The 12,579-nt window shown below is 41.0% G+C and overlaps 1 protein-coding gene across 2 annotated transcripts in view; it reads left to right on the top strand.

Annotated features, from left to right (window-relative positions):
- Positions 1-12,374, top strand: part of wdr25 (WD repeat domain 25) — a 102,264-nt gene extending 89,890 nt beyond the window's left edge. For both annotated transcript variants that reach the window (XM_068038933.1, XM_068038934.1), the window contains 3 exons: positions 406-576; positions 2,334-2,474; positions 11,469-12,374. In XM_068038933.1, coding sequence (XP_067895034.1) covers positions 406-576; positions 2,334-2,474; positions 11,469-11,690 — 534 coding nt within the window. In that variant the 3' untranslated portion in view covers positions 11,691-12,374. The remainder of the gene's footprint in view (positions 1-405; positions 577-2,333; positions 2,475-11,468) is intronic.
- The last annotated feature ends 205 nt before the right edge of the window (positions 12,375-12,579 follow it).

Genomic DNA, 12,579 nt, shown 5'->3' with positions numbered 1-12,579 from the left:
CAGTACCTCCATGTTCACATCCAGGTAACACACCATCCCGACTTAGGAAATATATTGCCATTCCTTCATTGTTGCTGGGTCAAAATCTTGGAACTCCCTCCCTGATAGTAGTGTGAGAGTAACTTTACCATGTCAACTGCAGTGGTTCATGAATGCAACTCAGCAAAACTTTTTCAAAGGCAATGAGGGACAGGCAATAAATGCTGACTTGGCTAGTGATGCCTATATCCCATTAGTGCATTTAAAAAAAATTGTACTGCTCCCAATGTGGGAAACATGCATTTCAAAAATTCTGATCAATTAGCAAAGGAAAAATAGTTTATCAAAATGCTCCTTGTTTCTGGGGTGAGGGGAAATAAATGTCTTTGATATGGCCTGTAAATTGTATTTACTATTTTATTCCAGGTAGTGAATGAATACAGTGCTGGAGTACAACAAACACTCGACATTCTTTTTCTTCCGGGTGGAAAAGAATTTCTTACCAGCACAGATGCTGTCAGCAGAGACTCAGCAGACCGCACAATCATTGCTTGGGATTTTCAGACTTCTGCAAAAATATCTAATCAAATATTCCATGTAAGCTTAACAGATCTGTGTTTTCATTTACGAATTGAGATCAGTTGAGTCAAGCATTTTCAGTTAAATCACACTAGAGAGGTATGAGAAGTTCTAGAAGGGTAACACACTGCTTGTGAGCTGTTCCCTTTTAATTGCTTAATTAATTGTAGCAACTACTAGCTGTACTGCAACAAAATGTTTCCAATTGAATCTGTCTTTTAATATGATCAGAAATACTCTATTGCATTTAGCTTTTCTAGTACTGCATAGGAAACCACAACTCACCTTAACAGAGAGGTCAATAACCAAGAGGCATAGATTTAAAGTAATTAGTAGAAGGATTGAAGGGGATTTGAGGAAAGTTTTTGCACCCAGAGGGTGGTGGGCATCTGGAACTCATTGCCTGAAAGGGTGGTGGATGCAGAAACCCTCATTGCATTTAATAATAACGCTTGGATATGTACATGAAGTGCCGTAACCTGCAAGGCTACTGACCAAGAGCTGGACAGTGGCTTAGGCTAGATAACTGTTTTTCAGCTGACACAGATACACTGGGCCAAGTGGCCTCCTCTGTGCTGTAAATTTTCAATTTCTATGCAAGTCCTTGCAAGTTAAGATATTAGCCCAGATTTTTCTGTTAAGAAAACAGTGACTTTAATGCACACGCTGTTATTAATGCATAAACTGTCTAACAACGTGGAAAGTAATTCATCCAGAGCTACCCCATTAATTGTGAATTGTCACAAGTTATGGATGATTTGTGCCACTGCATCGTTAGCCTTGCAAAAACAGCAGCTCGCCCTGAACATCTCTAAATGTCAAGAAATTGTTGCATTTGTACATTAATTGCCAATTAAACACTTGCCACAGAACATTGTAAGTACCCTTCTAATGTAGAGGTTTATGTTGCCACAATGCCACACAACCTTTCCTGCCTAGAAAGGGAACAGTTGAAACTGTGGAGTCTCATTCCTGCAGATTGTAAATTCAAAATTTAAAATGAGTTTTTTTTCTGGTTTTTACTTTGTCTTTTTTTTCTCTAAATCCAAACTATTTTCCTCTCTCTTTGTATCTGATTTGACTTTAATTCACGCTATTCCCTTCTCCATCATCCCTCTGTTTCTTTCTCAATCCCTTAATTCTGATTGGTTAAGGAGATAGGACCAACAATCTGTCATTCACCAAGATCCCAGATGCCTCATTGCCCTCATCGCGCAGTTATGAACTCGCACTTCCAGCAACTTGCAAGGCAAAGATGTTTTTTAAGCAAAGGGTGGGGAAAAACGTCTAATGGGGCATGCTGTGAGGTGTCCAGCTCCAGCAAAATCTAGGCCAATATTTAACTTTGCAGCAATCATGCCAAAGTATGGCAACTGCTGAAAGTAATTCATCCATTCTAGCTTTATGCATTGTGAAAAGGTATTATACCTTTGCAGTATTTAATAATAGAAACTGACAGAAAATTATTTTTCCATAATGCAATACAGCGTAACGAGTGCAGGTTTGAAAAACTGAAAAGTACTCTTTTGAAGCCAGAGCAATTCATTAGGGATAAGATAAATGGTGTGCTATTGTCTAGGTATCAAAATACAATTTTATTGCCATTTTTCAACCTAGCCTAAGCTCATTTGCCAGAATGTAAGAGGCCAGTGAAGTCCCTGAAGAAAGTGGCCGTTGTACTCTTTATTTCATTGCTAAAACTGTTCGAGGCATTTCTACTCTGGATCCTCACAGAATTTAAAAGATATTTTTTAACTCCTTTTTTCCCCCCATAGGAAAGATACACAATCCCTTGCTTGGCTGTTCATCCCAAAGAATCTGTCTTTGTTGCTCAAACCAATGGCAACTATATGGTGTTATTTTCTACCGAGCGACCATACAGAATGAACAAACGGAAACGATTTGAAGGGCATAAGGTATTTTTTTTTTAATAGATTGTTTTAGTATTGAAGAAAAGGTATTAAACAGAAACCGTTCTATTCAGCAAATACCCCTCTTTCTGATTTGTCAAAAATACTCCAACAAGAGCATCATCAGTGAGTTATTACAATGACATGACAGGCTAGGATATAACTGATCATTTAACAGCTGCATAGTATAGAAATTGTTTACAAAACAGCTTTTCCAACTGACAGATCTTCAGATATTTCAAAGGAAATGGCAGACATTAAATGCATGCTTTGTCCTCGCAGCAGATACCAACTTACAAAAAACATTTTGGAAGTATTGGGAAACCAAGGGTCTGGTAAAATAAGGAACTTAAAAATATTAGTATTAGTAAATAAATAGTACTGGAGAAATTAATGGGACTAAAAGCTGACAGATCCCACAAATCCCCTGGACCTATTGGCCTAAACCCTAATGGTTTAAAAGAGGTGGCTACAGAGATAGTGGATGCATTTGTTTTGATGTTCCAGAATTGCCTGGATTGCAAAGTGGACCCTGTGGGATTGGAAGGTAGCATATATAATCCCACTACTCAAGAAAGGAGGGAGACAGAAAATAGGGAAGTAGTAGGGAAAATGCTAGAATCTATTATTAGGGACGTGATAACTGGACACTTTGCCCAATGATATTATGATTTTCTAAGTCTACATTGTTATTGAAAAAGAAATCACGTTTGACAAATTTTTGAGGATATAACTAGCAGACTAGATAAGGGGGAACCAATGGTTATAGTGCATTTGGTTTTAAAAATGCATTCATTAAGCTACTGCACAAGAGGTTATTACACAAAATTAGGACAAATGCGATTTAAGATAATGGACTCAAATTTACATGTCTGCTGCCGATATCGGCGGCGGACATAAACGATGGCGGTCCGCCCATGTGGACTGCCCATCACGAGCTGCCGCGATATTAAACGCGGCAGCTCATTTAAATGGCTGGGGCGGACCACCATCCCTCTCCCCCAATGATGTGGAGGGGACGGGCAGTTCATCCCTGGCAACGGAGCTGTTGCGCAGGTGTCTACGCCATTTTTAAAGGGCCAGCCCTTCCATTTCATTTAGATATTTAAAGATATAGGCATTTTAAATTTAAGTTTAAAAAAAAATGTTTCTAGCCCCTCTGCCACCGCTCCCAATAACCAGACAGTTCATTCCTTGCCCTCTTACTCCCCGTCATAATATTTACCTTGTGTACCTGACCTTCCCCAACCCCCCCAAGTTCACGAGCTTTTATCTTTAACCCTTCCTACCATCTTATCTTTAACCCTTCCCAACATTCCCTCCACCAATCAGATTAGTTTGTGCCCGCTGCTCCCCACCCCCCCCGAAATACTTACCTGCTCCCCCTTCCCACCATCGTCCTGCATCGGATTGCCAAATGGAGATCCAAAGGCGCGGGAGCGCCGGCCACCGGCTACAATATCTGAGCGGGACAGATGGCAGGAGCGGGTAAGTAATCAATTTGTTAAATTGCATTTTTTTGATTAAATGCTGCTGTCGTCACTGAGTGGCAGGAGGACCGTCACGAGGCCTAGCCAGCGTCGAGGCCAATGGCAGGCCTCTCTCCCGGAGACATTTTCCGGTTCTCCCACCCCACCCCCGCCACGACCCCCGACATCGGGTGGGCAGGGGGAGGGGAGCTGTAAAATCCAGTCCAGTATATTAGCATGGATTGAGCATTCGTTAACAGACAGAAAACAGAGAGTAGGAATAAGTGGGTCATTCTCAGTTTGGTAGACTGTAACTAATGGGGTACCACAGGATCAGTGCTTGGACCTCAGCTATTTATAATCTATAGCAATGACTTAGATGAGGAGACCAAGTGCAATGCATCCAAGTTTGTTGTTGATACCAAGCTAGGTGGGAAAGTAACCTGTGGGGAGGATGCAAAAGGATCTAGACAGACTAAATGAATGGGCAGGAACATTGCAGATATAATATATTGTGGAGAATTATTTTATTTAGAGATACAGCACTAAAACAGGCCCTTCGGCCCACCGAGTCTGTGCCGACCATCAACCATCCATTTATACTAATCCTACATTAATCCCATATTCCTATCACATCCCCACTTTCCCTCAATTCCCCTCCCACCTACCTATACTAGGGGCAATTTATAATGGCCAATTTACCTATCAACCTGCAAGTCTTTGGCTGTGGATGGAAACCGGAGCACCCGGCGAAAACCCACGCAGTCACAGGGAGAACTTGCAAACTCCTCACAGGCAGTACCCAGAATTGAACCCGGGTCACTGGAGCTGTGAGGCTGCGGTGCTAACCATTGTGCCGCCCCGAAGTGTAAAAGTATCCACTTTGGTAGGAAAAATAGAAAAACAGAATATTTTTTTAGATGGTTTGAGGCTGGAAAATGTTGGTACTGAGAAGGATCTGGATGTTCTTGTACATGAATCACAAAGTTTGCATGGAGGCATAGCAATCAAATAGTATGTTGGCCTTTATTACAAAGTGATTGGAGTATAAGAGTAAAGAAGTCTTATGCAATTGTTTATGGTCTTCATGAGACCATACCTGGAATACGGTGTACAGTTTTGGTCTCCTTACCTAAGTTTGGTTATACTTGCCTTAACAGGGAGTGCAGCAAAGGTTCACCAGATTGATTCCTGGAATGAAGAGATTGTGCTATAAGGAGAGATTGAGTAGAGTTTAGTTTAGTTTGGAGAAACTGTGCCTCCTAGTTCTAGATTCCCTTATGAGGGGAAACATCCTCTCAGCATCTATCCTGTCAAGCCCCCTCAGAGTCTTAAATGTTTCAACAAGATCACTTCTCATTGTTCCAAACTCCAATGAATGTAGGCCCAACCTGCTGAACCTTTCCTCATAAGACAACCCCTTCATCCCAGGATTCAGCCTAGTGAACCTTCTCTAAACTGCTTCCAATACAAGTATATCCCTCCTTAAGTAAGGAGGCAAAAACTGTATACAGTACTCTAGGTGTAGTCTCATCAATGCCCTGTACAGTTGTTGCAAGACTTCCCTACATTTATACTCACTCTCCCTTGCAATAAAGGCCAACATTCAGTTTGCCTTCCTAATTACCTGCTGTACTTGCATGGTAACTTTTTATGATTCATGTACAAGGACACTCAGATCCCTCTGTACCGCAGCATTCTGCAGTCTCTCTGCATGTAAAAAATATTCAGCTTTTATATTCTTCCCACCAAAGTGGACAACCTCACACTTTCCCACATTATGCTGCATCTAAGTTTTTGCCCACTTACTTAACCTATCTATATCTCTTTGCAGACACTTAGTGTCCTCCTCACAACTTGCTTTCCTACCTATCTTTGTATCGTCAGCTAATTTGGCTACAATACATTTGGCCCCTTCATCCAAGTTGTTAATATATGTTGTAAATAGTTGAAGCCCCAGCATTGATTCCTGTGGCCCTCCACTAGTTACAGTTTGTCGACCTGAAAATGCCCCATTTATCCCGACTCTGTTTCCTATTAGTTAACCAATCCTCTATCCATGCTAATACATTACCCCAACACCATGAGCTCTTATTTTGTGCAGTAACCTTTTGTGTGGCACCTTATCAAATGCCTTTTGGGAATCCAAATACGCTGCATCTATTGATTCCCCTTTATCCACCCTGCTAATTACATCCTCAAAGACCTTTAATAAATTTGTCAAGCACAATTTCCTTTTCATAAAACCATGTTGACTCTGCTTGATTGCGTAATGATTTTCTCAGTGTCCTGCTACTACATCCTTAATAATGGATTCTAGCATTTTCCCAATGACAGACGTTAGGCTAACTGAACTATAGGTTCCTGCTTTTTGTCTCCCACCTTTCTTGAATAGAGGTGTTACATTTGCAGTTTCCAATCTGCATGGACCTTTCCAGAATGTAGGAAATTTTGGAAGATTGCAACCAATGCATCCGTTATCTTTGCAGCCACTTTTTTTAAGACCCTAGGATGCATGCCATCAGGTACAGGGGACTTGTCAGCTATTGGTCCCGTTAGTTTTCCTAGTACTTTTTTTTTCTACTGATCGTGATTGTTTTAAGTTCCTTCCTCCCTTTTGACTCTTGATTTTCCAGTATTCTTGGGATGCTTTTTGTATCTTGTAGTGTGAAGACAGATATAAACTACTTGTTCAAAGACTCTGCTATTTCCTTGTTTTCCATATTAATTCCCCAGTCTCATCCTGTAAGGGACCAACACTTACTTTAGCTACTTTGTTCCTTTTTCTGTATTTGTCGAAGCTCTTGCTGTTTGTTCTGAGGAAGCAGGAGGGGAAGGGATGTTCAGGGTGTTCAAACATCCTTTGAAATTTGTGCACTTTTTATATTGACCACTTCTTATTTTGAAAGAATGTACCTTGGGTTATTTGATAGAACACAAGAAACAACCATTGTACTTCCAGAGCTAGTCTTTTTCACATTTTGACCAGTGAAAACAGATTAATTTTTTCTGTGCTTCTAAATGTTCACTGGGATGTTGCAGTGAATAGTAATGAAGCTATTGATTGACTTTGTGCTTTAGAGTTTTTGTCTGGCAAGTTTATCTCTTTTGCCTCATTTGAATTGTTAGATTAATATAAATAATATTTCTATTTGAACTTTATTGGGAATATAGACCTTTGGAAATAGTTTTCTTTGGTCTGGCAAAACTCATACCAAACACCATCCCAATTTAAAAAAAAAGGTCCTGGTATAGTGTCCACTTCATGCCTCCCCTCAGCAGCACACCAAAGCCAAAATTAGTCTGTGGGAGATCATTAGTGCATCCCATATCCCAATACTTATGTGGCATAATAGATTCAGGGTCCATGACACTGACAGTCAATTCATACTTTTTAAGAGCAATTAAGCTGAAAGGGACTATGTGCACTGTATGTACTCACATATAAGACAAGAAATTTAGGTTAAATAAAAGCAAAATACTGCGGATGCTGGAAATCTGAAATTAAAAACAGGAAATGCTGGAAATACTCAGCAGGTCTGGCAGCATTTTTTTAAAATGCATTCATGGGATGTGGGCAACACTGGCCAGGCCAGCATTTATTGCCCATCCCTAATTGCCCTTGAGAAGGTGGTGGTGAGCTGCCTTCTTGAACTGCTGCAGTCCATTTGGGGTAGGTAGACCCACAGTGCTGTTAGGAAGGGAGTTCCAGGATTTTGACCCAGTGGCAGTGAAGGAACGGCGATATAGTTCCAAGTCAGGATGGTGTGTGACTTGGAGGGGAACTTGCAGGTGGTGGTGTTCCCATGTATTTGCTGCCCTTGTCCTTCTAGTTGGTAGAGGTCGCGGGTTTGGAAGGTGCTGTCTAAGGAGCCTTGGTGCATTGCTGCAGTGCATCTTGTAGATGGTACACACTGCTGCCACTGTGCGTCGGTGGTGGAGGGAGTGAATGTTTGTAGATGGGGTGCCAATCAAGTGGGCTGCTTTGTCCTGGATGGTGTCGAGCTTCTTGAGTATTGTTGGAGCTGCACCCATCCAAGCAAGTGGAGAGTATTCCATCACACTCCTGACTTGTGCCTTGTAGATGGCGGACAGGCTTTGGGGAGTCAGGAGGTGAGTTACTCGCCGCAGGATTCCTAGCCTCTGACCTGCTCTAGTAGCCACAGTATTTATATGGCTACTCCAGTTCAGTTTCTGTGGAGAGAGAAGCAGAGTTAACATTTCAGGTCAGTGACCCTTCTTCAGAACTGGCAAATATTACTTTAGTTTACTTTAGAGATACAGCACTGAAACAGGCCCTTCGGCCCACCGAGTCTGTGCCGACCATCAACCACCCATTTATACGAATCCTACACTTATCCCATATTCCTACCACATCCCCCCCGTCCCTATATTTCCCTACCACCTACCTCTACTAGTGGCAATTTATAATAGCCAATTTACCTACCAACCTGCAAGTCTTTTGGCTTGTGGGAGGAAACCGGAGCACCCGGAGAAAACCCACGCAGACACAGGGAGAACTTGCAAACTCCACACAGGCAGTACCCAGAATTGAACCCGGGTCACTGGAGCTGTGAGGCTGCGGTGCTAACCACTGCGCCACTGTGCCGCAGTGAAATGTGAAAGGTTATAAGCAAGTAAAGCAGGTGTGGAGCAAGAGATAGCAAAGGAGAAGGTGTAGATAGGGCAAGGTCACAGAATAGCTGACCAGAACGTCATGGAGCAAAGGCAAACAATATGTTAATGGTGTGTTGAAAGACAAAGAAATTTAGGTTACTGGGATTGATAGTAGGCAGGTCATCTTATGTGCAAGCCAATGTCTGCTCCTGGTGCCATGCTACTATCTTATTTTGTGCTACTGATGCCTTTTTTTTCTCATTTAAAATATATGCCTTGCAATTTCTATGGTGTAGTTATAGCTTAATATAAACCATAATACTTTTCAACAAAGTTGAAGTGCTGCTCACACACTAACTAGTTACATTAACAATCTGTAAACAGTTTGACTTTTAAAACCCCCTTCTTCTTGGGCAGTCCCTTGGGAACGAGGATGACTTTCTTCCACTCCAGGGTTGTGGGTCCTTAGGTGACTGAATAGTCCAATTCTGGATCTGCACACTCAGGCACAGGTGGGGCAGGTGACGTTTGGTGAGGCGATTGAATGGGATGCTCAAAATTCTGAACGCTCCTTCCGCTGTTTGCACTTGGTCGCTGCTGACATGTCGACATTGTTCGCACTGGCTGGCACCGTCATGGATGCTTCTTCATTTTGGGCAGTCTCGGGCAAGAGATTCCCATGAATCAGTGGAGATGTCATATTTTTTCAGGGAGTTTCTAAGGACATCTTTCCTCTACCGACCTGGTAGCCTGTTGCCATGACGGAGCTTGGAGTAGAAAGCTTGTTTTGGGAGTCTTGTGTCAAGGATGTGGACGATGTGGCCCACCCAGCATAACTGATTAGCCATAACCAGTGTCTCGATACTAGGGATCTTGGCCTGAGAGAGGACACTGATATTTTAAAACTTGATGTTGTTAAAAACAAGCTTGAAATCACAAGCCTATCTGACCTTGATGTGTATTATAACAATATTGATTCTGCTTTACTCCTGGCAGTTACTTCAAGCTACTAGCAGACATTGGTTTAAATGTAAATAAAATCAACTGGGGTTTGGGGAGGGCAGAGGGCGGTGGTGGAAGCTGCACATGGTATCTGTTTTTTTGGATTTGTGATGGGAACAAACATAATTTATTTTAATGCATCATTTTATTTGTTAGATCTTAAACCGTTCTGCTCCAGTCAGCACGACATGCATTCATAGTCTTTATCAGATGCTGTAAATAACTAGATCTATCATAGCAGCTTATTACTTGAGTTAACTTTTAGGGCAGTGCTAATGGGGTAATTTGTTCTGGTGGAGCTAGTATTTCTGAACTACTGGGAAGAAAGGTTATTGAGCACTAAAGTGTGCTAGATCAGTTTAACTTAATTGTCATTAGTTTGATCTGGCTGTTTGGAAGATCAATTAATTCAAAATTAGGCCTCTGATTGGCTGAAAACTGGCTTTTGGAGGTGGTTTTCAGCCAATTGGGGATCAAATGTCAAAGATGCGACTCACCACTTAGAAGTAGTGGCACAGTAGAAAAGTTTTTAAAAAATAAAGAAGTAAGATAGCATAAAGAAGTAATTATAGAAGTTCAGTAGTGGAATTCCTGTCTTGTTCATAGTGAGTTAGAGATTACATTGTTTTAAAGTCTGGACCCACAGAGCTTCAGCAGCAACCATCCTTCCTAATTCTGGCAAGGCTCTGTCATGACCAAAATTGACCATTCTGCCTTGCGCCTTCAGGCCCACAATATGGTTCATTGGATGTCTTCGGTCTGGGTACTTCGATGCTCCATGTTGTCACCATGAGACAGACTCCACACACACGCACAGGACTCCACAACAACCTGTCTACATTCATTAATACAAAAGAAATAAAGGAACAGTTACAGGGTTAAAAAGTGATTGTACATTAAAAGGTAAAATAATACATTGGCTTACATCAGTACATCAGTGGTGGATGTTTAAGTATTGGATGGGGTGCTGATCAAGTGGCCTGCTTTGTCTTGGATAGTGACATGTTTATTGAGTGTTGTTGGAGCTGCACCCAACTCAGCAAGTGGAGAGTGTTCTATCACATCCCTGACTTGCACTTGTAGGTGATAGAGAGGCTTTGGGGTGTCAAGAAGCGAACCACTTTCTGCAGAATACCCAGCCTCTGACTTGTTCTAGTAGCTATGGCATTTAGGTGCCTTGTTAAGTTCAGTTTCTGGTCAGTGGTGATCCCTAGGCTGTTGATGGTGGGTAATTTGGTGATGGTAATGCCATTGAATGTCACGTGAAGGTGGTTCTTTAAGACGCTTCTTAAAATCTACTTCTGTGACCAAGCTTTTGGTTAGTTGTCCTAATATTTCCTTATGCATTTAATAATCACTCCTGTGAAGCCCCTTGGGACATATTACTACATTAAAGGTGATATATAAAATGCAAGTTGTTGTTATGTTCTCTCTTGTTGGAGATGGCCTGACACTTGTGTGGCACAAATGTTACTTGCCACTTAGCAGCAGAAGCCTGGATACTGGCTTGTTCTTGTTGCAGGCAAACATGGACTGCTTCATTGTTTGAGGAATTGTGAATGGAGCCGAACACTGTATAATGATCAGTGAACAACCTCATTTCTGACCTATATGATGGAGAGAAGAACATTGATGAAGCAGCTAAAGATAGTTCTGAGGATTGAACCACTTCAAATACTTATAGAGCTTGAGCTTTCACACCTTTTCTTTTTTCATTTTCTAAGTGGATGCCTTGTGACATAAAGATCTAGCAACTTAAATATTCAGATTTAGTTTAGCCTACTGCAAAACTCAAGTAACATGGAAACATTTGCTTCAATAATAATAACTAATATTAAAAAATCTGCAATGACAGCACTTCATTTACCACCACCATCACATTTGGTAAATTAATTTTCTCCATATTTTACAGGTGGAAGGATATGCAGTGGGCTGTGAATTTTCACCCGATGGGACTCTAATTGCCACAGGAAGTGCTGATGGGACAGTCTGTTTTTACAACTACCTGAATTCAAAATTAATTCACACTTTGCTTGCCCACAAGCAGGCTTGTATTGATGTTTCATTTCACCCTGTGCACCCATCCATTATTGCAACTTGTGATTGGAGTGGAGAAATCAAAGTGTGGCAGTGATGGCCAGTAAGTGGGAGCTGAACTTGAGGTGTAAGTGTGCATTCTTGTCCCTTATTTACAAAAAAATTACACTTGACCAGGAAACTAGCACAATGCAGAATTAATTTCCCTATATTCACTGATACATTCAGTGATGCATAATAGGTTTGTTTTCAGGTGTTAAAGAATACCTAAATATGAGGGTCAAACAAGCCTGAAGAATCTGCATACATGGTTAGAGATCAAGATGGATTGAGGCCAATATATTCAGACTCTTGCAGTGTAGGTAAGGCTTAGGCATGCAGAATACATACACACTTAAATTATGGTCATGGTGAAGAGAATCAATACCACTTAGTTTAGTGTTTTAAAAAGTACTAAAACAGTGAAACGAGCCAACACTTCAACAGATTACAATACTAAGCAAGTTGTCTGAATTGTGTACATTTGATTTAGTGGTGAATCCTTCACTACAGAAGCTGGAATCCTACAGTTGCAACTATAACTTCAAAAGAATGATGTCACATGCATTTATAGCCATCAACATGCAATATCAATACACCAACAATGTACCATGACTGTCATCATATGTTACTAGATGACACTGATCCATTACCTGTAATACTGGTGAATCCATTTTTATGCTACTTTAGTTACCTTACTCAAAAATCTCTGGAAACACTGACCATATCTCTCTGGCCAACCTGTGATTAATCGAATGGAAGAGTCAATGAGGGCAACCATGTGCTTGCTAGGATGATCAACTCAAGATAACCTGATTCAACAACGAGCCTTGTTCTGTGAAATATATAAAATTGATTGTTGGAACTGCAATATAAAATTAAAGTTTTCATAAAATTGAATAAATTATGGATTATTTGATTTTGAAAGAAATTTGAAAGTTGTCTAT

Source organism: Heterodontus francisci, chromosome 9 (assembly GCF_036365525.1).
Source record: "Heterodontus francisci isolate sHetFra1 chromosome 9, sHetFra1.hap1, whole genome shotgun sequence".
Lineage (NCBI taxonomy): Eukaryota > Metazoa > Chordata > Chondrichthyes > Heterodontiformes > Heterodontidae > Heterodontus > Heterodontus francisci.
The sequence above is the reverse complement of the archived record's forward strand: the minus strand, read 5'-3'. Positions and strand labels throughout refer to the sequence as shown.